Source organism: Lutra lutra, chromosome 17, assembly GCF_902655055.1.
Source record: "Lutra lutra chromosome 17, mLutLut1.2, whole genome shotgun sequence".
Taxonomy (NCBI): domain Eukaryota; kingdom Metazoa; phylum Chordata; class Mammalia; order Carnivora; family Mustelidae; genus Lutra; species Lutra lutra.
Window position 1 is genome coordinate 1,248,587 of NC_062294.1, and position 26,832 is coordinate 1,275,418.

General features: G+C 63.9%; 1 protein-coding gene across 4 annotated transcripts in view; it reads right to left on the bottom strand.

The window, feature by feature from the left end:
* The window catches only part of ZFPM1 (zinc finger protein, FOG family member 1), a 64,155-nt gene extending 37,601 nt beyond the window's left edge, over positions 1 to 26,554 (bottom strand). Inside the window, exons 1-2 of one of the 4 annotated variants that reach the window (XM_047711422.1) lie at positions 26,124 to 26,554; positions 922 to 1,041 (exon numbers count right to left, since the gene is read on the bottom strand). In XM_047711422.1, the coding sequence (XP_047567378.1) occupies positions 922 to 1,041; positions 26,124 to 26,163 (160 nt within the window). In that variant the 5' untranslated portion in view covers positions 26,164 to 26,554. Of the gene's footprint in view, positions 1 to 921; positions 1,042 to 1,427; positions 1,595 to 26,123 lie in introns of those variants that run through there. The other 3 variants (XM_047711424.1, XM_047711425.1, XM_047711423.1) reach the window with 3 other exon arrangements.
* Between the last annotated feature and the right edge of the window lie 278 nt (positions 26,555 to 26,832).

The following is a 26,832-nucleotide window of genomic DNA, read 5'->3' on the forward strand; positions in this document are numbered from 1 at the left end:
GTGCCCAGAGCCTCACGGCCCTGATTGGCGGTAAGAGCTCGGCCTCAGGCAGCAGGGGGAGGCAGGGAGAGCCGAGTCGCGCTCAGGACAGGCAGCCCCCATCCCCCACTAATCCCCCAAGCCAAGTTTCCTCCTCAGGAAAACAAGGGTGAGGTGCTGACCTCCCTCCGCGCCTCCACCTCAGGGAGGCCTCTCCTCCTGGCGGTGTCTGGGGGTTTGGCTAGCTCGAGAGGCTGTCCTCACTTGGAGGCCCGCTGGGGACCTGTCCAGAGAACAGGCTTCCCCGTGTCAAGTTGATTCACCCCTGGGTGTCTCTCCAACACCACCCCCACCCCCGAAACTGCCACCAAGAGGGTCCAAGGAAAGGTTCCAGTGCCTGGGATGGGCCTGGGGGAAGCAGGCTTTGTAAGAAGGGCAATCACCCTGAATCCGGGTCTGGGATCAGATCATTACTCGGGTGTTTACAGGCTGTGTGACCCTGGACAAGTCCTTTAACCTCTCTGGGCCTCACTCCCTTGTCTGTAAAACGGGGTAAAGGGCCATAGCAGGAGAACCTGCTATGTGTTGAGGCCTCCCTGCCCCCATTCCACAGAGGGTCAGCGGAGATTTTCTCGAGGTCACTCAAGCCCAGGACTCCCCGTCCAAGCCTGGGCTAGACCTTCCCTAACAAGGCCTTCGTCTCCCCATCTGTAACCAGGAGGGGCCGGACTCCCAAGGCCCTCCCAACGCTGAGGATGCATGTGTCCTGCGCTCGCCCCTCCAGGCCCCGGTGGTCAGGGCCCTGGCCGCCCAGCCCCCCGGGCCTCGGGCCCACAGACACCAGCCGGCTCAAGGTGCGCTTCACAGGGGCGGGCGTGGGAAGGGGCGGGACGGTGCGGGGTGTGGGACCCCGGCCTCTAGCACACCCACCGCCCGACTTACCTGGAATGGAAGGGCTCGGGGGCTCGGGCTCGGGCTCCGGCGCTCTGGCCTCCGGCTCTGGGAGGTGGGGGTCATCCATGGCCTGAGCCTCCTCTGCAGCCTCCACGTCTCCAAGGGAACCTGCGGACACAGCCCGAAGGGAATCATGGGGCTCTGTGGGGCGACGGCCCCCAGCCTCCAGACCCCCTCCAGGGCAGAGGGCACAGGCTCTGCCACCCCACAGGGCCAGGGGCCATGAGTGGCACCCCCGAGACCCGTGGGCACCTCACCCTTGGATCAATCCCAGTGCTGGCAACAGTTCCAACGCCTGGGGTCACCGCCGCCTTCCCGCGCCCCGCCCCCAACTCTGCAACCTCTCAGCCCCCTTGGGGCTGGGACCCCCTGGACCCCCTCGGGCTGGGACCTCCCTGGGTCTCCCCTCCGCTCTGTTCCAAGCTGTGGGAGCAGACACGCTGCCCCTTCTGGTTCAGGGGACTCCTGGGGGTCGTATGGACCACAGCCCTCACCTCACCCTTGCCAGGCCCCTCTGGGGGTTCGCGAAGCCGCAGCGCGTGCGCAGCCCCACAGACGGGGGGTAACTCTCTCCCGGGCCCAGAATGGGTGCCCCGAGGAGCCCCCCACACTCAGGCGCCGCGGTCTGGCAGCTTCGTGAGGGTGAGCCCCATCCGTGGCGTCCAGGAAGCGCCGGGAAAACCGGGCTTCAGGAGTCCGTGCTTGATGGGGCACAGGTGGGGCAGAGCACAGGTGTCGGCAGTTAGGCCTCTGGGACTTGAGGGCCTCAGGCCCGCAGCACCTGATTCTGACCCCATCTTCTTTTTTTTTTTTTTTTAAGATTTTATTTATTTATTTGACAGACAGAGATCACAAGTAGGCCGAGAGGCAGGCAGAGGGGGGGGGGGGAAGCAGGCTCCCCGCTGAGCAGAGAGCCCGATGTGAGGCTCGATCCCAGGACCTCGGGATCATGACCTGAGCCGAAGGCAGAGGCTTAACCCCTGAGCCCCCCAGGCGCCCTGACCCCATCTTCTTGCAGGGCTCCTCCACAGAGACCCCTGCGGCTGAGAAGGTGGATCGAGGGCCCACAGACTTCGTGGGAGAGGGGGGAAGCCACACACACACACCAGGGGTGTCCCTCGTGCCAGTCTGGGCAGAACCCTCCGTCCCTGAGGTCAGACCAGGGCATCCAGGGGGGCGGACAGAGGGAACACTGGTGAGCAAGTATCCCTCCTTAGTCTGCCCTCCATCTCCTCAGGCCCCTTCTGGTCGTCTCAGTCTGGGCCCTGAGCCCCCGAGACGGGTGCTAGGGCTGGATCTGCCTTCCAGCCCAGTCACCTTCCCAAATTGCTCCTCCAGCCGCCTGTCCTGCCCCCCCACCCCAGTCATCAGGGCATGGCCACAGGGCAGGGTCCTGACTCACAGACACCCCCTCCCTACTCAGCCCACTCAGGAGTAGGTGGGGGGCTCTTCTGGGCCCAGGGTGCCAACCCCACAGCAGCCAGGCCCTCCTGTTGCTGAGAAACTGAGCAAGAAGAAACGCCTGGAAGTCATGACGACATCTGCAAATCCATGCGTCGGGAGCTCCTGATGGGGCAGGATGGGGCTTCGGGGACAGAGGCATGTGGGATGGAAGGGCCAGCTTTCAGGAGCTGAGCTCCCCATCCCTGGAGGCAAGCAAGCAGCAGCTGATGGAGATCCGACTGGGATCATACCTTTGTGACCTTTTGTACATCATGAACCCCGTGGGGATCTGATGAAAGCCAGGGCCTTCTCCCCAGAAAACAGAGAGAGGCCAAAATCTGCCCAGATTCAGCGGCTTCTCCCCAAACTCCTAGTCTTCTTTGTGGTGCCCTCCCTCACTCCCCTCCTTTGCTGTGTTCCCCCAGGGGTGAAACCTGGTGGCCCAAGCCAGGGTCCACTGCGAGCCACAGAAGCAGGGTCATGGCTGCAGTCCAGGGAGGCTATGACAGAAGGAGCAATGGAGACACGAGGCTCCAGCCTGACTTTCCCAGTCTAGCAATTTCCATGGGGCAGTGCGGTGGGCAGCGTGGTGGGCAGCGTGGTGGGCAAGCTGGTCTTCTGTTTGCCTTTCAGCTCAAACCCCTGGTCACTGGCAGACGGCAGCCGGCTCTAGTAAAGAAAACCAAGTGTTCCCATCAGGGCAGACGCCCTTCCTGCCTCCCGCAGACATCTGGGGTGGACACCGCTCCAGGAGGCAGAGGTGCCCGGGACATCTGGACTCTGCGGGGGACTTCCAGGCCTGCTGGGGAGACTGTCAAAGAACGACAGATGGGTCCCAAACAGGAAACAACAGATTCTAAGAGCCGTGAGCCAGGGGGCAAACAAGGGAGGAGAGAGCAGGGGAGATGCCACCAGCAGGGGTCAGAGGTGACAGACAGCTGGGAATACGGCTCCGGATGGAGGGCCTGGGGACCAGACAGAGCTCGGCTTCAAGACTGGAGAGAGGCCAGGGAGAGGAGTGGACCCTCATCCCAGAGGCGCTGGGGAGCCACAGAGAGCCCCAGGCAGAGGTATTTACGGGCAGTCTGGACTCCAGCTCCAGACCTGAGCCCTGGCCTCCCCGGGATGCCCTGGAGCCGTAATTACAGGAGACGGACAGGGGCTCATGCCCCGTGGCCAGGCTGAGACCGCACAGAAGCAGCCCCAGGCCGCGTCCCGGGCACGCTTGTTGGTGTGTCCGCACGGACAGACGAGCCCGACGTGGACCGGGCGCAGCCCAGACTGGTCCAGCTTGTGCCCCGGGACGGCTGGGAGGCCCCACTGCTGTGACCTCCCCGGGCATGCATCTGGGCAGGGAACCAGAGGCTGTGGGGGAGGCTGGCCTCGAGCTGCCCCGCCTGTGGGGCTGGTCCCGAGCAGGTGTAGCCGGTCCCTGTGGCCACAGCGTGGCTCCCCTCGCCGGGCAGCACGAAGGCCTCTGGGGTCAGCCTGAGACATGCGTGGGCCTCCCACGGCTCATTAGAGCTCTAAGGGGATGTCGCGTAGCTGAACGGCCACAGGACCTTGGGGCCTCAGTCGCCTGCTCTGGTGACCGGGTACAAAGCCACCTGCTCTCGAGGCAGAGCTGACGCGGCCCTCCCCACCCCTGCCTGACCCAGGCACGCAGCTCTGTCAGGGCCCTGCTCAGGTGGGCCTCAGCCACCCAGGGAGGCCCCAAGCTTGCTGCGGCCGTTTATGGGAGAACAAAGGCCCCAGCGCCACACAAAGGCATGACAAGGAGCGTGAAGAAAGAGGCGGCCAGACTGCGGCAGTTTATTCTAATGCTGCTAATTCAGTTCCAGTGCAATTAAAGCCGGCTGATAATGCCGGAGGCAGCGGTAGCCCAGCAAAGTGCTCCCAGCCCTTGAGCCGATGTGTCACAGCCAAGACTGCGTTGAGCCTGTCTCGGCACCCCGAGAATGGGCCATCCCGCCCCCCGGGACACCTGCAGTTCTGGGGGGGGGGCACCTGAGTCCCACTCTGCCGGGGGCTTGGGGAGGAGGGCTCCTCCGCTGGCCACACATCAGGGAGACCCTGCTGCATCTCCAGCAGCCCTGTGCCAGGAATGAGCTCCCCGGGCCCCTGGGGGATGCTCTATGGCCAAAGACCCCAAGAGCTCAGTCAGGCCAATCCGTGAACAGCAGGAGTCCATGCTGCATGACCTCAGGCAAGTTACTCTACCTCCCTGTGCTTGGAAACCACAAGTGCTCCTCCGTCACAGGGTGAAGGGAGAAGTAAGTACGCCCCTGCCGTCATTACCTGTCCCCACCCGCCGCACAGCAGGGCCTGGGGAATGGGATGGGGACAGGGGCAGCCCCTGTCGTTGCCAGACAGCAGTCCTGTGCTCAGCATCTTACAATGCTCTCCCTTAACCACCCCTGCCCGGTGGCCCAGAGTGCAGGGATGGTGGGGGAAGGCTGTGTGGACTACAGAGGGGTGGGGTGGGGGCTGGCCGGGCTGGAGCCAGTCACGGTGGGCAGGTCTCCTCCCAGTCTCTCAACACCACTTTGCAGACAGTAAACTGAGGCCTGGCAAGGTGAAATGGCCTGCCCATGGCCCCCGAGAGGAAGCAGTGGTGGGGGCGGTCAGTGCAGGACCCTCCCCAGACATGCCAGCCTTGCAGACGCTGGCTCAGGGGAAGCCCCCTTCTGCACCTGGGTGCCCCTGTGCCTCCCTTCACCCCCGCCCCCCCGCCGGATCGAGGGGGGACGCCGGTCGCACAGGCCAGTGCCCATGGCTGGACCCTGTCTGGGGGCGTCCGTGGTGATGATGGCGGTCGCAGCACTGCCCTCGCTGCCCGGAGCCCCTCAGTTATCACGGCGAGCAGACGCCCCGCACCGATCCGTCTCCTGCTCATTAAGCTGGACGTGGAAATGGAAATGAAAACATAATAGCTATTTGATTGGGGACGAGATAGTTTGCATATTGGCCGGGCGCTGATAGCAGAATTTCATCAACTCCCGTTCTTCATGCTTTAAGACTGAATTACGGAGACAGGCTCTGTGCGGCGGGATGATCCCGCTCCCTTCCGAGTCCCTGAGCCACAGGACTAAGGGCCCCTCCTGGCTTTGATGCCCGGGCAGCTGGTGGGGGCGGGGGGGCTGTGAATGACCGCCTCTAAGAGGGCCAGAGCCGGTCTCTGCAGAGGGGACAAAATCCCCCCAGACTCTGCCCCCGAGGCAGACTGGTCGGGCGGAGAGTTGGTGAGGGTGTCTCTGAGCACTGGACGGGGAGTCCCGAGGCCCCAGGCCTCCTGCTGGTCCCAAAGACTGTGCCCGTACTGAGTGAAGGGGACTGTGCCCGCACCCCCAGACCGCTGGCCACGTTACCTGAAAGAACTGGGGCAGGGTCCCCTCGAGCCCCCGCCCAGCTCAGCGCCTGACCCCAGTGTGAGTCCACCTGTGCCCGCCCGTGACGTGGGTCCTTTATGCCTCCCTGGTAAGGCCCTTCTTCTTCTACCCCCTTTAAGAGAAGACAGAGGCCCCTCCTGCATCTGGGTTGGATTTTGAGGGCAGGCCCCCTGCCCGGGGCGGGGCGGCCAAGGATGGGCCACGAGGCCCTGCCCCTTCTGGCCCTCATCCTGGGCCTCATCCTCCCCCCCCACTCTCTCCTGGACCCCTCCTAGGCCCGGCATTCATTAACTTGTCCAACTTTTCCTGGGTGCACAGAGGGCCAGACTCTGCCCCAGGCTCTGGAGCGCCAGAGCAACCAGGACACACCCCACAAGAAAGCAGAGTGAAAAACACAGAAACACAACTGCGGCCACTGCTAGAAGGAGAGGTGCAGGTGTCAGTCAGGGAAGGGTTCCTAGAGGAGGCAACAAGTGCTGGTGATCTGGAAGGGGACAGGGGTGGCCTGCGGTTGGGGCCAGGGAGAGGCATTCCAGGCAGAAGGCCCAGCAGGAGGCTGAGGCAGGCGGTGGTGTGCAGGGTGTGCTGGCCACACCTCCCGGAGCCTGGTTTCCTTGTGGAAAGCAGGGCTGGGGTCAGGGTTCAGCAAGGTACTGAGCACAGACAGGTTATTATTACAACTGTTGTGACTGTCTCAGCTCTCCAGGGGGGTGGGACACCTGCCTTCTGGGGGTGGCAGGGTGGTGGATCAGGTTGAGGCCTGGCCGGGGGACAGTGCAGGCAGAAGGCCTTGGCTTCCTGTCTCGCTGGCCCTGGGCAGCTGGTGGGCAGGCTGGCGGCGCTGGGCCCAGGGCGGGTGGGGGTGCGGCGCTGCCAGGAGAGAGACCCTGGCCTCTGGGCGGCACACAGTGGCCAGATAAGGCCCTGATAACAGAGGGAAAATTGCAACAGATTCCGACTTTCCCACCAGGGGAACCGCGGGGCAGCTCAGGCCACGGTGGGGACAGCCCTGGTCCCCACGAGGGGGCCTCGCTAGGGGAGCTCTGGGTAATTGGGGACCATGGCCAGCATCCCAGGGGCCCAGGTCCCCCAGGCAGACAGGGGTGTTGGCGGCAGGCAGTGTGACCTCTGGGGAGTGCTTCCCTGAGCCCTGGCGAGTGGGACTCCTGGGGACGAGAGTCTCTAACCCAGCAGGTGTTTGCCAGACAAGGACACTGAGGCACAGGAAACCAGGGCAGCTGTCCGCTCTGGCCCCGCACTGGCCCAATGGCTGCACCCGCAAGACCCTTGAGGCCCAGCGACTTGTGCTTTACTCATGTCCTGACGAGCAGCTGAGCTGATTCCCAGGCTGAGGTGGATGGAGAGAAGCAAGATGGAAGAAGGGGGTGCTGAGCAGGGCTGGGGGTCGGGCAAGCCCAGGAGGAGCGGAGGGGGGTGGCACTGCTGAAGGGCAAGGGTGTCCCCACACCCCAGAGCCCCAGGGCCCAGTGCACAGCAGCCCCAGACAGCTCTAGGCCCATGTGGCCGGGCTCGTGCCGCCGATGGGTGGGCGTAGAGGGTGACAGGTGGGCACAGGTGGCAGTGGGGGGCGGGGGGCAGGTTCTAGACCTCAGTAGAAGCTACAAAGACCTGGGGGGAGGAGTCCATTTAATGGAGAACTTAACACAGCTTCTCGAACGTTTAGAACAGGGGCAGGGTCCTGGCCCACTGCCTCCCAGGAGCTTACAGCCTCAAAGGGGTGGGGGCTCCCCAGGAGGGATGCAGGCACCCACGGGAGGGAGACGGAGCTCTGGGGAGGCCCGGTGCACACACTGCGTGGAGCCTGGCTCTCCTGGGGGCGTCCACCGTACCCCTGATCCATACCCCACCATGGCCTGAAGAGGCCCACGACTGCCCACCCCCACCAGCCGCGGGGCCTTTCCCAGGCTGCGCCTCCTGCCTGCTGAAGGCCTCCTCAGCCCTCGGACCTCAGCAGGCTCTTCCCACACAGACCGGCCTTCGAGGGGCTTCCGCGCATCTGCAGGTGCTCTGCTCCCTGGCTCGGGCGGGGAGGGAAGCTGCCCAGCGGTGCTGCCCACCTGCCCCAGAGGCCTCGAGGGGCTCGGGCTGGGAGGGGCCCATAGGCCTCTGCTGTGGCCCCACCAGTGGCTTCTTCAACCCTGGTCAGTCCCCACTGACAGCCCGGGGCGACCACAAGAGGATGCTGGTGAGATAATCTTGGCTTACTTGTGCGGGCACCCTAGCCCAGTGGGGAGAGCGGTATCTGAACCTTTGCCCCCCGTGCCCTCCCACACTGGCTCTGCCCCCCGACCGCCTGAGTGGGCCGCCAGCGGCAGGGGGGCTGGGCAGCGGGGCAGCCGGGCTCTCCACCAACCATCAGTCTGCCGGTACTCGCGTGCCCCTGCAGCGGGAAGCTCACTACGCCTCTCGCGGACATCTGGGTCCTAGAGCCTCTGCCTCTCAGGGTTGCCCCCGCACCGCCGCCTCAGGGAGTGCCCATCAGGGCTGTGTATAACGGACTGTCAGTTCACCTGCTCTGCTGTCCGTCTGCGAGCCAGACCCCAACACCCGTGGCCTCAGGAGGCCGGCAAGCAGTCAGACCATGCTTGCGGAGGTGGCGCGGGCGGCGCGGGTGCTGTCCAAGGTAAGCTGGGCTGCAGGAGGGCAACCGGCCGCTGTTCTGACACACTCTCGGCCGGCCGAGGGCAAGGAGGTGCGCCCCGCGTCAAGAAAGAACATGGTGGTGCTGACGACGGTGCCAAGCAGGGCCCCACACTCTCGGGGGCACAGACCACGTCTAATGAACGAGCGTCATATGACCTACTTCAGCTCTGAACACGTTGGAAGTATTTCACTGAGACGTGATTCCTACACAGGAAGAGTCATCCTTTAACAGTGGTTCAGCTTTCCAAGCAGCATTACTGCAAGACCGGTGGGGCCCGGGGCTGCGTGGGCCATCCCAGGGCAGACCTTCACATGCCCGCCACCCCGAGCTTCCCGGGAGCTGCTCAGGGTCCAGGGCTCTGTACAGGAGTGGCCCCCCGGCCCCCAGGGGCCCTGATGGCACCTCCCAGGGCTCCTCCCCACGCCCCCTCGGGGGGGCTGACAATGACCAGAACTCACCGTTCCATGCCCCCGGACAACATAAACCCTTCCCCTCGGTGGCAGACGGCAGGCAGGTGAAGTGGGAAGGGCCAACAACCGTGTCCCTGTGTCCCCATGTCGCCTTCGGGCCACGGCAGTAGCCAAGAGCGGGGGAAGACTGCCTCCTGGGGCCCCAGGCTCCTCTCACTCCGAGGCCACCCCCTCCTCCAAGCCTCACCCTTCCCACACCTGGCCAGTCAGCTTCCCCAACTCCTTCCTTTGGGGCTTCAGCACGGACTCTGACGACACACCCGTCTCCTGACTCATGCTGCCCCCCCCACGCCCTCACCTGCCCTCCTCTACTCCTTTGCCTCCCGGGTCCCCATCTCTCCCAGCGTGGAAGCCAAACCTTACTGGGGCCACTGAGCAGCCATCTCGCTCCGGGAGGGGCCGTCCTGGCCTGAGCTCCCGCCCCTGCCTGGCTCTGCTGACCCCACGGCTGCCCAGATGCCCACAGGGTGTTTGCTGGACTAGCGCGCTCCCTGGCTGTGCCTGGGACGGCGTCTGACATACAGCAGGTGCTCATGGGATCGGTGACCACGTGCCAGGGGTGCCAGACGGCCCGGGCAGCAGGGAGCCTCCCCCCACACCACGACATGCAAGGACTGGGGTGCGGGGTGCAGAACGGTGGAGAGGACGGGCCTGGGGGGCCTCTCGCCACAGGAGATGCTGCTTACACGGTGACAGCAAGAACGGCCCAGGCAGAGGGAACGGCCCGGGCGGAGGCCCCGAAGTGGCCGTGTTCGGTGGGGTCCTGCCCGGCAGAGAGGGATGGGTGCTGAACAGGCAGAGGGCTCTCGTTGCCCAGGGTTTCACTCTCCCACGGCGGGAAGCAAGATGGGCTCTGGGCTGTGGGACACCCAGACCGGCCACCGCCTCCAGGCAACCCCCAGCTGGGTGCCACCTCCTTGGCCTCACTCAGGACCCTCCCCTATCTCCGGCCTGGCCCTTCTCCCTGCAGGGCCGGGTCCAGGGCCAGTGAGCCAGACCCCCGCCCGGTCCCCAGGGGCAGGGGCCGGGGCCAGGCGAGGCAGGGAAGGGGAGCGGGCGGGAAAGCCCGGCCGGCCCGATAGGGAGAGATTGGTTTCAGCCGGAGCCGCGGGCTGCCAAGTCCACATCCTATCCGCGGCCTGCACCGCCTCAGCATTCATCACCGCCGAACTCGGAGGCTTTATCTCCGCGAGGGCTTGGCGCCATCTCCGGCCCGGCCGCTCCCGGCCCTCCGATGGGCCCGATAGCCGCTGATAGATTACCCGAGATTGCCGCGGCCAGCGCCGAGCGCGGACTCCCCTGGGCGGGGCGCGCACCACGTGGCCGGGCAGAGACCGCGGCCCGCCGGGGCAGGAGGCGGGCGCGGCCGCGGGGCGGGGCCAGGGAAGTCGCGTCCGCCGAAGGGCGCCCCGGGCCGCGCACTGATTCTGCCGATGCGCCGATAAGGGCTGACGGATGGCCGCGGGGGCCGGGCTGATGGAGCCGCCGGGGCCGGGCCGCGCGTCCGCGGGGTGCCGCGCGCTGCTTCCCGGAAGGGGCCGGGGCCGGGGGTGTCAGGACCCTCCCTGCCGTCTGGGGGTGGGGTGGGCGCGGCGCGCTGGGCCGCAGACCCCCGCCTCACCGCCGGGCCCGCTGCACGCCCGCTGCCCCGAGGCGCGGGCTCTGGGCCCTCCCGGCCCACGGTTGGGGACCGCATTCCCGCCGGGCGCCGCGGCCCCTCCTCCAGGCCAGGCTGTCCTGCTGCTCTCTGGGTCAGAAGCAGGAGGCACGCACAGGCCGGGCAGACCCGTACTCGGGGCTGTGTCCCCAGCCCCTGGCGGATGCCATGCAGGGAGGAAGGAGCTGGGGCCTCTGGGCTAGTCTTTTTCCCTGCTGGGCAGGGCCAGGTCCCCCGCAGCAACTCTAATGGGCTCCCACTGCACAGAGAGGGGTGGAGGGGGCTTCCTGGTCCCATGGGGAGTCAGAGACTGCAGGGCTGAGCCCACACCTCCTGGCCCCGTGAACCCATTGTCCCCACCAGGACCAGAGAGAGCCATAGGGTCGGGAAAGCTGGAGGGGGGCCCTCCTGGGCCCAAACCCTACCAGGCGGCCCCGTACCTGTTTCCTGGACTCGAAAGTCAGCCTCAAGTTTCTAGAGAGAGCAGAGGCAGCCAGGGGCCAAGGAAGGAAGGCAAGACAGGGGGATGGCATGGGGAATAGTGCTCAAGGGGGACAGTTTCTTTTGGGATCTTTCATCATAGTGGGGGGAAAAAAAAGGTCTGTAGCCCAGTATCATGGAACACACAGCAGGCACTCCACAAGTGCCTGTTCCTGTCCTAGGGGATTCAGAGATGCATGTCCTAGCCATGTGCACAGCCCTCCACAGTGACGTGGCCTTCCCCACCACTTTGGTGGGCTGGGGGATGCTAGGGGCTGCGTCGAGGCTGGGAGGGAGGCCACGGGCACTGACCCATCCCATGACTGGTCGGTCCTGGGCAAACCTCTGGCTGCCAGTTAGCACTTGGCCTCCTGGATCTCTCATGAGGGGGCTGAGGCTCGGGGGTCTTGGTGACTGGCCCAAGGGGTCTGCAGCCATGCTGTGCAGCTCCAGAGCCTGTGGTCTTGACCCCTCTAGGGTGAATGAGAGCCACAGTGATGATGGTCATCTCGGGGCCTGGACATTACAGCTTTGGAACCAAACCTTCTGGCTGCTGGCGGGTCAAGGGCCCTGCTAGCATCTGGAGTCAAGGCCACCGGCCAGGATAAAGTACGTGGAGAGGAAAAGTCTGGTCCCTGAGGAGGAGGAGGGAGGGTGAGCCTTGCAGCTCCTGTGTCCTACCCCACTTCCTGGGCCTGCCCATGACGCGGCTGCTGAGGGCACACAGGAAGGGAGTGCCTGTCCTGGGGGCAGCGCTGGCATTTGAACTGAGACCTGACCCAGCTGGTCAGCGCCCGGTAGGGGCTGTGATGCCCCCTCCCAACCCCGTGGTAGCTCATTGCCTGCTCAGAGCTTTTGCCTCTGCTGCTCCCTCTGCCAACACTGCTCTCCCCCACACCCTGACACCACCATCTGTCTCTGCTTAACGTCGGCCGCCTCACCTTCCACAACCCTAGTGTCCCAGCTCCAGGGGCCCCTCTGTCCTTAGAGTTCATTTCTGGTGTTCCCTCTCTGTTCCCCAGCAGCCTGGGGCATTATGAGGGCAGGGACCAAGTCCCCGTGAGGGTAACAGGGATCCTGGACGAGGAGCAGGCACACCAGGGACTCAGCCAAGTTTGAAGGCCTGAACACACAAGGACGCCCAGAAGTCAGACTGCTGTCCCTATTCCAGGCACCCAGCCTCCAAGGAAGCGAGCCTCAGCCCTGCTGCAGGGGACGGGTCCTCCTTGTCTGCTGCTAATGACCCCAGCTCCCTGGGCTCTACAGCTCTGGCCATGACAGTGCTCACTGGAGGCATTGACTTTCCTTCCAGTTTCCTTTTTCCCTTGGGTTTGCTGTGCTTTCCTGGGACAGAGGCCAGCGTGGGGATATTTTGAAATCAGTTGAGGAAGTATTTACTAAGCACCTACTGTATGCCCTGAGCTGTCCTGGGGAGACAGAGCTGCTCTAGAATGAAGGCCCCTTGGGGACAGACTCTGAGGCCAGTGCTGCCAGACCCCTCCCCGGGACAGGGCCTAGGAGTTGTCCTTTCCCTCTTGAGCACCGAGTGCCTCTCACTCCATGGCCTGGAAGGCACTATCACCCTGTCACCCTGTTTTAAGAGGGTGTGAGGACGCTCAGTCTGGTTCTGGTCCGACAGCCCCCTCCCTATTTCCTCCCCTTAGATCTCAGCTCGAACCTGTCCCCTCCTTGCCCCTCTGCTAGTTTCCACTTATGCATTTTTACAAAACGCCCACGCCTGTGACTGGTTTTCGGGTCATGGAGTCCTGCAGGTGCTGTGGAACTGGGGGAGCCCCTGGCCAGGCTCTGGGCCAGCTGGGCCTAGCTGGGCCCCCATCTCTCCGCCAAGACAATCCGTGGGGTGCAGAGCAACTCTGAACCCAATGAGAATCCCCCAGAGCTTCTTGAATACTTCATGCAGACACGGTCTCCTGTTATATAAGTTTTTGAAAATGGAAAATCTGAAAGACCCCAAGTTTCTAGAACATAGCCTAGCCACAGATAGACTAAGAAACCCCCTGAGAAACTCCTGTTTGAGCCCTCATTGGGTGGATGGGGAAACTGAGGCCCAGGGAGCAGATGGTGCCCATCAGAGTACACAGAAAGTGCCCTGAGAGGCAGACAGACCGGACCATTTTACTAACAGGAAAGCAGGCTTGGACAAGGGGTCGGGACTCTCACTCATTAAAATGGTACCATGGCCCCATCCCAGCCTGCGGGTACAGTGAGCCTGGCAGTGTGAAGTCCTGGATAAAACTCATAGCGGGGGGGGGGGGGGGGGGGGGGGGGGGGCGCAGAAATGGGGGAAAGCGTGCACAGAGTCTGGAGGTGCCCCAGACACAGGGAGGGGGAGCTGGCCGGCCTTGAGCTGCCCCACCCCATTTTTGAACTCAGTGTTCCCATCTGGGAGTCAGAATTGGCGGGGCTGATCTCGGGAACGCCCAAGTCCTGGCCCCCTAATTCAGGCTGTGGGGGTCTGGGCTCTGAGGATCAGAAAGAGGTCATGCAGAGGCCAAACTGTCCATCTCCATGCACCTGGGCAAACGGATGGCCCCAGAAGCAAGGTCCCAGAAAGGCTGGCCCGTCCAGAGCTGGGGGGAATTTCCATTACACGGTCAAGGTCCGCACAAAACAGTGTCCCCCGTTCCATAAACTAAGGGCTCCTCCAGAGCCCCGCCCCCCGGGAGAGGCCCCGCCTCACACATGGAGCTCAGCCAATCCCCAGGCCTCACTCCTGTTCATTTGCATGTCCGTTTCCATTGGCGGCAGGCGTGAAGATTAGGACCTCCGTTCCCGGGATGCGGGGGCGGGGCCTGGGGAGAAGTTGTTGGGGGGCTGGGCTGGGCTCTGGGGGGCCAGGCTGGGGCGCGGGGCTGGGCGCTGCGGGGTGTGGGGTGGGGGTGCGCTGGGCTCTGGGGGGGCCGGGCTAGGGGCGCTGGAGGGGGCCGTGCGCTGGCCTCTGAGGGAGTAGATTCTGGGGGTGCCAACCTCTGGATAACCTGCCCCAGGCTCAAGTCGGGACACAAAATGGCCACCTGCCACATGGGGAGGACTTTGGTTATAGTGCATGCTCTTCCTTTTCCTCTAAAGCTCCGTTAAATCCTCGGACTCCCCCGCCCCCCCACCCCCGCCCGTTAGGAGTGACTCAGAGGGGGAAAGACACTGACCCAAGGTCACATAACCAGGACGGCAGCGCGCACAGCTGGGACCTCGCCCCTCATCCCAAGGCCAGGTTCCTTCCCTGCAGGGAGGGCCTCCTGGGGGGCAGCTTAGAGCCGCGTCTCCCCAGGGAGGGTTGTTTTTTGGTTTCCTTCGCAAAGCAATGATGCAGATGATGATGATTTTAAGCGGACCCCCCCCCCCCCGCCCCCGGAGTGGCATCCCGTTCCCCATGAATTGCGGGGCGGTGGGCTCTCGGGGGTGAGTGTGTGTGCACAGGCTTTTGTTCCTGGCATTTTGGAGGGGTGAGATAAGGGAAGCCGCACACCGGCCGGGAGCGAGGAGGCAGATAGATACGGTGATAGGGGCTCCTCCACCACGCGGAACTATCGCCTTTTATCAGAGTTCCCTTTCCTTTTTTGTTGGGGGGGAGGAGGGGGGAGCACAGCCCACCCCAGGCCCCCAAGCCGGGGAACCGAAGGGTGGGGGTCACCCTGGCTCAGATCCCTCCTGCTGTGTCCCACCCCCCCACCCCTCCAGCCCTGGCCTCCGAGCTCCTGACCAAAAGGGTGGGGTTCCCGAGGACGGTGCATACAACACGGGGAACGCAGCTGCACCTCTACCCTGTGGCTCCACAGAAGGGCCCCAAGGGGCAATGACGAGGGCAGGGAGGCCCAGAGGCTAGTGGCCTGGAGACTGGGCGCTGAGTCCCTCTCTCCAGAAGGCCTGTGAGGCCCTGTGGGCATAGCTGGGCAGGACTGGGAGACACTGCTGCCCTAGGTCTCTGGGGCTGGCCTCAGCATCTTCAGTCCCATTTTACAGATGCAGAAACTGAGTCTTGCAGCAAGGCTGTGCCTGTGAGCCACAGCAGCAGGGGCAGGCTAGACCCCCATATACCCTCTGCATTCCCTCTGGCTCTGGAAGCCACACTCCCAAGGCCACAGGATAAATATTCTAGAACCCTCCACAGCACTGTGTAGCGGGGCGGGTGGTGGGGGGCGGCTCACACCTCTGCAACTTGGAGCTATTTGCCAAAATCAGTGCAGGAACAATGCTGGTGGGATTCACAGGCAGTGTGCGGCAGGCAGGAAGGGCGTGGGGAGGCAGCCCAAGCCCTGGGGACCCCAACCCCTGCACACGTCCCTGGAGGACAGTGCCCCACTACACATAGCTGGCCAGGATTATGATTATGCCCACTGCACAGACGAGGAAACTGGCATCCAGGGACATTAAGTCACTTGCCCAGGCTACCCACCCAAGGGGCAGAATTTGAACCTTGGTCACCCCAGACTACGCTTGTCTTCCTCCCCCACATATGCACACATTTTACTGGAAATAGCTGACTTCCTTTAGAATAATGAAACAAAACAAAACCCAAAAGACAGAAAGAAACCAATTTTATCACCAAAGGAACCTATTTTCTGGGGGCAGGTGAAATGACCCCCAAGATAAGCAGGAGTGGGGCGCCCCATCGTCTCCTGACTTCAGACAGGTCTACGTGGTCCCAGTGCTCACTCACCCTCTGTGTCTGGGCCTTTCTCCCTAAATGGAGGGAGGAGACCCCTTAGGAGAAGAGGGGGGCTACGGCTATAACCACCACCAGAACCTCCAGCTATGATGGAGACCCAGACCTTGACTAGGCCTCCAAGTCAGTCTCTACTGCTCCCTTCTGTGCTGTGTGACCTTGGGTGAGTTGCTCAACCTCTGCCCCTCGAGTCCTCTTCTGAGAAGAAATGAGGTCAGAGGTGGCGCCTTTCCAGGGCTGCTGGGACTCTACAGGGTATCACAGGTCAAGCCCAGGCCTGGCATACAGGAGGTGCTCAGTAAACCGAGCTACCAGCTGACGACGGCCACCATTAGGACTGCTGGGACCGTGGCATCCTAGATCACGTCAGAAACGTTGCTGACTGTGCACTCAGGCCTCTTGCCTCTGGGATCACAGAGAAATGTCGTGTCTTGAGAGTCACTTAAAAAAGAACTACAGGAAAGGGGGAACGATGACATGCAAGGCCACACCTGCGGGGAGCCACAGGCCACACCGGGGTGTCGCGCCCTCCAGGCCTCGGCATCCCCTCTGGCACAGCTGCGGGTGCCTGGCCCCCACGTGGCTGCCGGGCCTGTCCCTCAGCCGGGGGATTAGCCACACGCCGGGCCCTCATCGCTGCTAATCACACCACCATCACCGCAGGATCTCGGATCAGCTGAAGGAGGCGGCTTTATCCAGACAGACGCAGAGATGGCACCGTCGTCCCATCCGGGCGCCAACCGTCACAAGTGGCAGTGGGGGCTGGTGGGCCAGGGAAGGCAGGGGGGACGGGAGCCCCTCCCCATCGGAGCTCTGCGCAGTCCCCGCATCGACTGGGCATGCACTGTGTGACAAGGTACGGTTCCGGGTTCCCCGGGGACAGCGGAGGCCCTGCCCTGGTCTGGGGCCCAGTGGACAGAGGACAGAACTGAGGCGCATGCACCCGGAGTTAGAGCCCAGGCGGCCGGGGCAGACCCCCAGCTGTAGTGGAGCACCTTGAATCCTTCTCCCCCACCCCCGTGCCCCCATGAGGCTCACCCCTCAGGCCGGGGGTCCCCTCCCTTCCAACATGCCTCCTCCTCCTGCCGCTGCTTTTCTGAGTGGACGCTGAAGCCCTCCCCTCCCGGCCAGGCCCCCAGATACTGCGTCAGTACAGAGGCCTGTGAGGGGCAGGATGGACCGGCTGAGGTTCACGGCCAGCCCCGGGGGGCCAGGAGAGGCTGGCGGGGACGGCCAAGGGCTCCCCTCCAGGGCCCTCCCCATCCCCACCCTCCTCCCTACCTTCTTTTTCAAAAACATAATTTATCTGTGTATTATCAAGAAATCCAGACACTTTAATCAGTGAGCTATGAAGTCAGAATTTCCATTCTTATCTGCGGGAGGAGTGGAAACGGAGGAGATAGGCGCGGGAACGGATCGCTGGTAGGGAATGTTAATGGGCGGAGAGGCTGGGCTATTGGCCACGGAGACGCCGTATCTCCCCCATTATCAAGGCCGTATCTCGCCAACCATCTCAGCGCGGTAATGGGGCCAGTTCAACTTTCCGAGTTATCACAGGAGCTGAAACCTGCGCCTGCCAGAGGCGCGGCCGGCAGACAGTTCCGGGAGGGCTGGAGTTCGGCAGGCAAAGCCAGGAGGGAGGGGGGACAGCTGGCCTGGCTGGGGCCCCTGAGGGCCTGGGTGCCCCCCTGACCAGAAGGCCATCACGGTGAATGTCGGGAGTCTCTCTGTACTCTGGGAAAATGTTTGGTTTGGGCAGGGCCGGGCATGGGCATGGGCATGAGGCACAGGAGGGGAAACTGAGGCAGGAAACTAGCTCAGGGTCCCAGGGGTCCCGGGCCTTCCTGAGCTGTGCCAGACCCATGAAGCAACAGAGTGTGGTGGTGGGGAGAGGATGGGAACAGCATGCCCTCCTGCCAGGTGGCCCCTTCTTGGGGCCTTTTCCAGGCTCTAAGCCCCGGGAGCCAGAAACATCAGTGACAAGGCCAGCAGGGTGAAGACAGTCTTGTGGCCTCTCTCCCCTGCAGGTCCTGACCCGAGGCTTGGCTTCGTGGCCCCTTGGCAGCCTGGGGTACACTCACTGCACCCCTCAAATGTGAAAGGGCCTCCCACTGCCCTCAGCCCTCCTGCATGGGACACCCCAACAGGCCATAAGTGGAACGCTTCTGTTCATTCAAAAGAAGGGACCCCAAGTCCACTCATTCCAACCCTGCGAGGACTGAGTGCTCAGAGGGGCATCTGAGCTGTGGGGCAAGAGTCTCCCCCGTGTCCCGGCCCCTGCACGGAGCTCCGCATCTGACTCCAAGGGCCCTAGGAACTGCCCCGGGTATAGACGGGGTCGACCGGGGCTCTGGTTCCTCTCCTGCAGCTCGAGGGCAGGGCAGCAGCCACCTGGGCACAGAGTGGGGAAGGGACTCGCCCAAGGTCATACGGCCAGTGAGAAACAGCCTGGAGACCACAGCTGGACACTGCCCGGAACCGCAGGAAGGCCTCAGTTTCCTGGACTCGAGCATGAGTGCTGCAGGCCCAGCGGAAAGCCAGGAGAGCTCTTCCCCATGGAAACCACCGCTGCAGCCATCCTCTCCCCTCCCCGGGGACGGGGAGCTCCGGAGGCAGCCCTCCGTCTGAAAACCCACGGAGCCTCAGTTTCCTCTGTGCATGGGGTTAGCCACTCAGCGTCCCTCAGCGGGGGCTGGAGGAAAGGCATGAGCGGGGGCTCAGTAAGTGCTCAGGGGACGCCTGCCGCACTGACCGGCCGGCAAACCCGGCTTCACAGCAGGACTAGTGGGGGGGCAGACAAGCTGGGTCTGCACTGGGGGGGAGGCCACGTGAAGTCCTGTAGCTGCCTGAGGCTCTGAGCTGAGGCCTTCTCTTGGGTCTTGGTCGTCCCAGCACCTGATGCCTGGGCAGCCGCGAAGCCCTCCCCAGGCGCTGAGAATCCGGGAGAGCCCAGGACAGACCCACCACTGCCTGCGAGGCCCTGTCCCCAGCAGAGGGCCCACTGCAGGATGGAGCCATGACCACCAGGCCCTAAGCCCTCCTCCCCTCCTGCTCTCTGGGTCTGACTTGCAGGGTGGAGGCTCGATGGAGGAAAGGGGCACTGAGGCAGGAGGCCTGCGACAGGTGCAGCACCCAGGGTAGGCTGGGAAAGCTGGAGGGCTTGAGACAGACACCAAGAAGAACTGGTGGGAAGCAGGCCCGGGGGACTGAGGAGAAGACAGACAACCCTCTGTGCTCTCCACTCTAATTGTCGCACAACCCCGTTGGCCCCCCGGCTCTGAACCCAGCCACGATGGCCTCCCAGCTCTGAACCCAGCCACCTCCTATACCAGGTCTTAGCCTCCCCACCCCGAGCTGTCAGAATCAATGTTCCACTTCATGGGGGAAACTGAGGCTTGGCGACTTGCAGGAGGTCTAGGCACCCTCAGAGCCCAGCCTGGCATCCTCATAACATCCTGTCTTGCAAAGGTGAAGACTGAGCCTCGGGAAGGCAGGGCAACTTCTTTGTCTCTGCAGAGTCTTATCCTTGACCCCAGGATTCTGGCCTGTCCTTGGCTGCAGCCGCCCACAGAGAAGCTCCTGGAGACACCCATGATCAGAGCCCACACGGTGGCCATCCCCTCCTTCCCAGGAAGCAGCCTGCCTACGATTTCTGGGAGGCCTAGGACACAGACCCCAGCCTTCTGTAGACCCCCTCCTCAAACCTGTTTCTATACTGCTCATGTGCTGGGTGACCCTGGTGTAACCACCTACCCTCTGGTCCTCCACGTCTCTGTGTGGACAACGGGTTGAAAACCCCAACTTTAGCAGGCGTCCAGGAGAATCACAGGAAGGGATGCCTGCGAAGCACTTAGCAGATGGGAGCTAGCAACGGCAGGCTGTCTGGGTCTCTGTCCCCACTGCAGCGCCTGGATGGAAGGATCCAGGAGCACCAGGGCTGGTCTGAGCTCTGCCCATGCTCAGGCTCCTGGAAGTGGTACCCCAGCACCCTTTCTCCTCTTCTACAGCGGGGGAAAGCCGGGCTCTGGGAGTGCACAGTCTCTGGTCTAGGGGAGGCAGACAGGAGGAATGGGAGGTGGAGGGGAGGGGCTGGCTTATCTCCCTAACCCAGCTCGGGACCAAGGTCAGCTGCCACATTCCTGACCCAGCGGGGACACTGCCTTCCCCCAAACATGGGTCCTTGGGAGAGGGAGAAAGAGGAGGGGAAGAGTGGGCTAGAGAGGACCTGGGACAGGTGGCCTGAGGGGCGAGCCAGTGCACCCCAGAGAAGCTCTGCCCACCACCGGGGTCCACAGATCCAGCTTCCATCCTGCAGCCTCCAGCACGTCCCAGTCCCCCAGGGCCTCAGTGTTCTCACCTGTAAGATGGGTGAACCCATAATGCTGCCGGTCATAGGGGCAGGTAAGACCCTTGGGCAGAAGCAGGACTGAGAGGGTGTGGGGCCAGCCCAGCCCGGGTGTGGCACATCAGGGCACCCCGCCCACATGTCCCCGCAGAAAGTAACACCCGAGGGCAGGAGGAGGGAGGCCAGAGACAGGACTCTGCTGCATGAAGTGTCCAGTCCTCCAGGCTCCCGGCAAAATCTCAGTAGCACAACGAGCAGCGACCAGGGCGGCTGCATCCACCAAGGACGTGACCTTGGGACCATACTTCACAGCTGGCACTGGCGATCTCACACGCCTCGCATAACGACCCCAGGAAGGAGGTGGTGCTATTAAGCTCTTGCTTCGAAAGTGGGAACTGAGATCCAAGAAGTCATTTGTCCTCAGGGTCACGGTGAGGTCAGGACCCAAGGCCAAGCGATGGCCCCTCTGCGGTGGCCTCCCACTCTGGAGATGAGGGCAGCCCAGGCCCGGAGGACAAAGCCTCTGCTCCCTGTGTAGGGACAGGGTGGGGATACAAGCCCTCGGGTCCCAGGAGGAAGGGTCTCTGTCCTCTGTCCACCCACTGGCCCCCAGGGGTGCATGGGAACAACATGTCATCGAGCAACAAACAGCCCGGGCTCCCATCCTGAGCTGGGGCGCTGGCTGTGCTCCAAATGCTGCTGTTCATTAGGCACCCACAGCGTCCCCCAGTCCTACTTGGGCCCTCGGCACAGCCGCAGGAGAAGGCACTGTGTTATACCCATTCTACAGATGAGAAAACCGGCACTGGGAACGAAAGACACTCGCCGAGGTCACTCGGCCAGGATAGAGGGGAGGCAGGAGTGGCACTGTCTCAGACGATGTGAATTTCCCTTGGATTCTCAACGCTGTGCTCAGGGACCAGCAATGTCATCATCCCTATTTTGCAGATGGGTAAATGGAGGCTCACTCGGGAGGGCCTCGCCCATAGTCCTACAACCATTTCACACTGTGTATCCATTAGGTCATTTATGTGACAGAGTTCTGGAAAGCCCACTATGTGGGGACAGGACAGATCCATTCCCAGGTAGCAGAGACCTGGGCTGCCTGTGCAAAGGCCCTGGCGCTGGGACCGAAGCACGCCGGAGAGAACCCTCCCTCTCAGCTAGAGCACAGCAGGCCGGGAGGTCCATGTGGAGGTCAGCTCCGTCTGCAGGGGTTACTGTGCCCACTTCTGGAAGCCCATGCACCCCAGGCCACTCCTGCCGAATGGGGAGCAGTAGACAAGGTCCAGAGAGTAAACACAGGGCTGTGGCCTCAGTTTCCCCTCCTGTGAAATGGGAACAGGGACCCTGGGGCAGCTCCAGGGGTATGGTGGCTGGGTGGGCAGAAGCCCGAGTGCAGGCCCAGGCCCAGGTCCCTGCACTTGGCGATACCAATCAGCGGGCAACAGCTGCCTCCAGGAGGAGGCCCGTCGATGGCAGATAGACCGGCTGGGACTATTATTCACGAGTCCGTCAAGCCCCAGGAACGTCTGGTTGGCATAGAAACAGAAGATAAGGGGTACAATTAATGGCATCACATTCCCTCCTCCTTTCTTCCCCAACTGACCCATTTAAATCCCTGGCGGGGCTGGTGCCATGCTGGGCTCCCAGTGACCTGCAGGGTGGGGCTGGCTGGGCAGGCCGGGCTCGGACAGGGCTCAGGCCCTTGGGCAGGGCCGGCTTCCGTCTCCCCAGGGAGCACCCCTGTGAAGCAGCGTCTCAGGAAGGAGGCCCTGGGAGATTTGGCCAGGGCTGGGCTAGAGAAGGACCCAGAGCAGCTCCATTCCCAGAGGCCCATTTCACAGATGCAGAGACTGAAGCCGGATATGCCTGGGGGCAGACAGACAAGAGGAATGCTTGTCTGACAAGGTGATGCTCACGGGCAGGCTGGTCCAGAGCTCAGGGAGGGCTACCTGCATTCCAGCTCTGGCTCTGCCGCTTCTTTGGGGGAGAAACTGAAGCTCGGTTTCCCCAGACGGAAAGGCAGTAAGAATAGGACCTATTTGGAGTTAACATGTAACCTTAAGTGTCAGCTACAGTTAATGTCATGACCGTCTAGTGTATGAGAGAGCGGTTCATCTTGCCTGAGGCCTGGGTGTGCAGGAAAACCCAGAGCCATCTAGAGTCAGGGCGGAACCCAACCTCAGGGTGACAGGGGGCTTCAGGGTCCACCTGGAACGTTCAAGTCCAGGTTCAGGGCTGGGGACCCGTGGGCAAGGTCCTTCTGGCCTCTGGTCCTTTGTCCCCTGGGCTCACCATAAATCGGTCCCCGTGTTCCCAGGGCCAGCGGAGGACAGGACTTACGTCCCTGCTGAGCCCGGGATGGCAGGCACCATCACACCGGTCTTTCACAGAGGGGAAACTGAGGCCGTGGAAGGCAAGTGAAATGCCTGTGTGGGTTCTACATCAGGACAAGCAGGTGGCCAGGTCCCCCTCTCTCTTCACCCCTCTGCTATCCCAGTGAGGGAGCCCTGTGGGGCCAGGCCGACCCTCACATGCCTCCCGTACTTGGGAGGAGACTGCGCACAGCCTTGTGCAGACAATCCCTCTTACATTCCCGAAAACTCGAGGAGAGACCACCTCTTCCTCCCCCCGCACCCCGGGCCTCACCCTGCTCTCCAGCACCTGCCCTCACCAGAAGGCCCCGCCAGCCCTGCAGGCAGGTGCTGGGCTGCTGGAGAGAGTACGGGTGACGGAGTGAATTAGTCATCCTGAGGCCACCAATACTTCGCTTAATCAAACTCGGAGAACGTGTGAACACCACCCTCCCAGGAGAGGCAGTGGCTGCTGGAGGCGGATGGGAGGGGCAGGTCCCCAGCTTCTGCTGGAAGCCCCCCACCCGGCTGGCCTGGGTTTCTACTCGGTATCTAAGCTCATGGTCCCCGAGGGGCCTCCCCCTGCCAAGGGGTCCCCTTGACAACACCAGTCGGACCTGCCAGCATTTTTCAGAAGGGGGAAACTGAGGCCTGGCCCCACCCGCCTCACCTCGTCACCGTGGCGCCCCTTCCCTGGCGTCCCTTGTCTCTGAGCCCTTCACACCCCTGCTGACAGCCAGGAATCACCATCCCACTTCTCAGAGCTGGAAACTGAGCCTGCCCATTGTCCAAGGTCCCGCCACAGGGGCCTACTGCTGACCTGGCTGGAGGTACCCCCTTCTGCGACGTATCTCGGACTGGACTTCCACCTATTACCCCCCACTTAAGACCGGGCTGGGACCCAGGGCATGCATACAGCAAGGGCTCAATAAAGATTCCGCTGAGTGAGTCAAGGCAGGTCTTCCATCCTGATCTGGGAGACCAGCTAGGAAAGACCATCAGCACACTGCCCCCGCCCCAAACTCAGCCTCGGACACAGAATCCACCTTGATTTTTTTTCAATAAAACTCCAAGGAGGCTACACTTAGAACCTGCCAGGAACGCACACCAACCCCAGCACCTTTCAAGGGGGAAAACATGCTGGCGCTGGAGGTGACAAACCCCACCTCCGGCGATCTCACACCATCTCGTAGGACTCGGCGGGTGACCCCCCCCCCCCCCCCCCCCCCCCCCGCAGCTCTGGGCCAGCGCAGAGTCACTTTCCTTTCATTTTGACGGACTGTACCACCCGCAGGGAGGATCAACTTCTTGGCAATTAAGCATGTTTGGGAAGAAAACCCGCCAACACGACCCGTCGCAGACGCCCGCTCCCCCTGCCGCCGCCCTGGCCGGTCCGAGCCCCCACTCCTCCAGCCACAACTCCCCCACGCTGTTGTTGCCTCGAACCCGGCCGGGCCTGGTGGCCATAGATAAGGCCTCTTATCGCTCTTGGCGATCGCCATCCGGCCGACGGGCCCTGCGCTTATCGGAGCTCACATCGACCCGGGCGGGAGGAAAGCTCCGCGGGCCGGGGGTCCCGAGCTGGGCTCTGCCCCGCGCTCCCAGCCAGCTCGGCCCAGCCTATCGTCTCGGCCATCTGGCCGGCCAAGGCCGCGCTCCTGCCTCGCCCTCCCCCGCTCCCACGTTTGAAGTTAATAAATGGAAGCGCCTATCGCCTCCGCCATCGGTGGCGCACCTTATCAGCACTGCACATCTATCTCCGCGCGGAACAAAAGGCGCACAGAGGCGCGGGCAGCTGCGCCCCGGCTCTGGTGAGGGCGCAGGGGGCGGTGGCCCCAAGAGCCCGGCCCCCTTCCCTCCACAACCGCGGCCTGGTCGCAGGTGAGGCTAGAGCAGCGGGCGCACAGCTGCGAGGGCCGCACGCACAGCCGCGGGCAGAGGGAGGGCGGGCGGGCGCCGCCGCTTGGTGACAATCAGCGCTCGCATCTTAACGCGCCAAGATCTGCCAGAGGGAGGAGGCGCCCGGGGGTGCCGCAGGGAGGGTGCCCGGTGCCTCCTGCCGCGCCCCCACCCTTGCCGGGATCCTGGCCGCGCAGAGGGCCAGCAGCGGGGGTCCTCTGCGTGCCCGATGCGGTTCCTGTCCCCAAGGCGCACCGCTCGGCCGACCCTCCTGGGCCGGGGCGCTCACCCTGCTCGAGGCCTTATCGGCGCTGTTGATCGGTTCCCAGCCTGAGATCTCCCTGCCCGCGCTATCTGTGTTTCTCATCACGCTGAAACACATACACACACGCACACATGAGAACAGACCGAACAGAGGCGCACAGGGGAGGAGGGGAAAAAGAAACCAGAGAATGAGCGCAGATCGGGACCTGTGGGTGGTTTTAATACTTAAGTTGACTTGATAGAAGGAGACTTTCGGAAAACAGGTCCCGCTTTCGCACTGAGAGAGTGGGTTACGGGAACTCAGATTCATGCTTGCTTTCCCCCTGTCTAGGACCTGGGGGGTAGACACTTCCCCCAGGCGCGCGCACATGGGATCCTGGTGGTAGTGGTCGTGTGGACAGCCCGAGTGCCTGGGGCTGGGCAGAGGGCTGGAGGCTTCCCCTCGTCACTTCCCATCCTGCCTGGGAGATGCGACCCCCGGAGGAACCCCCGTACTCCCGCCGCGGGCGAGAAGCGCGAAGTTACTAGTGTGGGGTGGGGAGCGGCGCTTCCTGTGCGCGCGCGCTCTCGCTCCTCGCGCAGTCCAGCCGCCCAGAGTGCGCGGCGCTTTATCACTGGGCATTGGCAGTGTGAACTCAGCGGCCGCGCGGGCCCCTTGGGAGGGGCCCGCGCACCGGAATAGGCGACAAACTTGGGACACGCGCAGAGGCGACCGTGACCTGGGGCCGAGTCCCCGGAAGCCCCCCGTCCCTGATTTGGAGTAGCCCCTCGCTTGAGGGGGTGGGTGTTGCCCGGTTGCTACTACACGTGCGGCCTTGGCCGGGACAGAGAGTAAGGTCGGACCTCCAGGAGGCTGTCCCCAGGCCGGGAAGGCTGGAGTTTGAGACCCCGGCGACAGGACGCGGGAGTCCGAGCGGCTGGAGCCGAGCGCACGGACTGCCGTGGCCGCCCCCACCCCCACCCCCCAGCCACGCGGCTCTTGCGCGGGCAGGAGAGCCGGTGGGCGCGGGCCGGTCCCCGCCACTTGGTCGTGCATTTCCACGCGGCCCGGGTGCCCCTTCTCCCTCCCAGGTCTCTCTGTTTCTCCCTCTAGATACAAAGCCTGGGAGAGTCAACCGCGCGGCGAGATAAGATCACAATTTCAGCCCGTCCCGACAGAGCGATCTTATCAGGATGGGACTTGCAGAATGGAATATTTTAAACTTTATCCGAGCCCAGATCTGGGCCGCCTTATCGCCGCACCATCTCAGGGATGCGGGGGAGGGGCAGGACGCGAGGGGGCCGCGCCCCCAGACGCCCCGCTCCCGGTCCCCCGCGCGGACACCCCTCCCGGCCGGCCGGACCCTGGGTGCCCGAGCCGAGACGCGGGGGCCCGGCCGCCCGGCGGAGATTAGATTACCGCGCGCTTGGCGCGCGGCGCGGGGGGCGCGGCGCGGGGTGAAGGTCGCGGGCGCCGCGAGCGCAGCCGGCCGGCCGTGCGGGGGCGCGCCGATGGGGGCCGACGGGGGTCGGGGCGGGCGGGCAAAGTTTGACTCACGCTTTATCTGCCGGGGGTTGCTCTGTTTCCTCCTGGACATGTCTCCGACGCCGCGCGCCCTCCCGGCGGCCGCCTCTAGCCCCTGGCGGGCGGCGGCGGGCGGCGGGGGCGCGGCGGGGTCGCGGGGTCGCTCATGCCCCCGGCCCCGGGCTCCGCTGCCGTCCCGGCCCGCGCCCCCGCCCCCGCCCGCCGCGCCTGGCCCGGAGCCGCAGCGGAGGCCGGAGGCAAGGCCCTGCGCTGCGGGCGCACGACCGCCGGGGGCGGCGGGCGGCGGGCTGCTGCCGGCTCCTCTGCTCCCGCGCAGCCGCCGCCGCCGCCGCCGCCGCCGCTCGGCTTTTCTCAATGGAACCTGTGGGCAGCGCGCGGCTAACCGGGCGGCCTCGGCCGGGGCTCTCCCGGCTGGCTGGCGGGCGGGCCGGCACGGCGGGGGCGGGGCCTGCGTGTCTCCGGCGCCGCGCCTCCGGCCCGCCCCCGCCGCGCTGGCACCGCCCCCGCGGCCCCGCCCCCCCGCCCCTCGGTCCCGCCCCCGGGCGGACTCTCATTCCCTGCAGTCTCGACCCCGCCCCTGTCGCCCGGGCCCCGCCCCCGGTCTGCACGGCTCTGGCCCCGCCCCCGGCCGTGGGCAGACCTCTGGCTTCTTTGGCTCCTCCTGCGGCCTCGCAGCTTTGTTCCCAGGCCTGACCCTGACTCAGCGACGTATTCTTTCCCG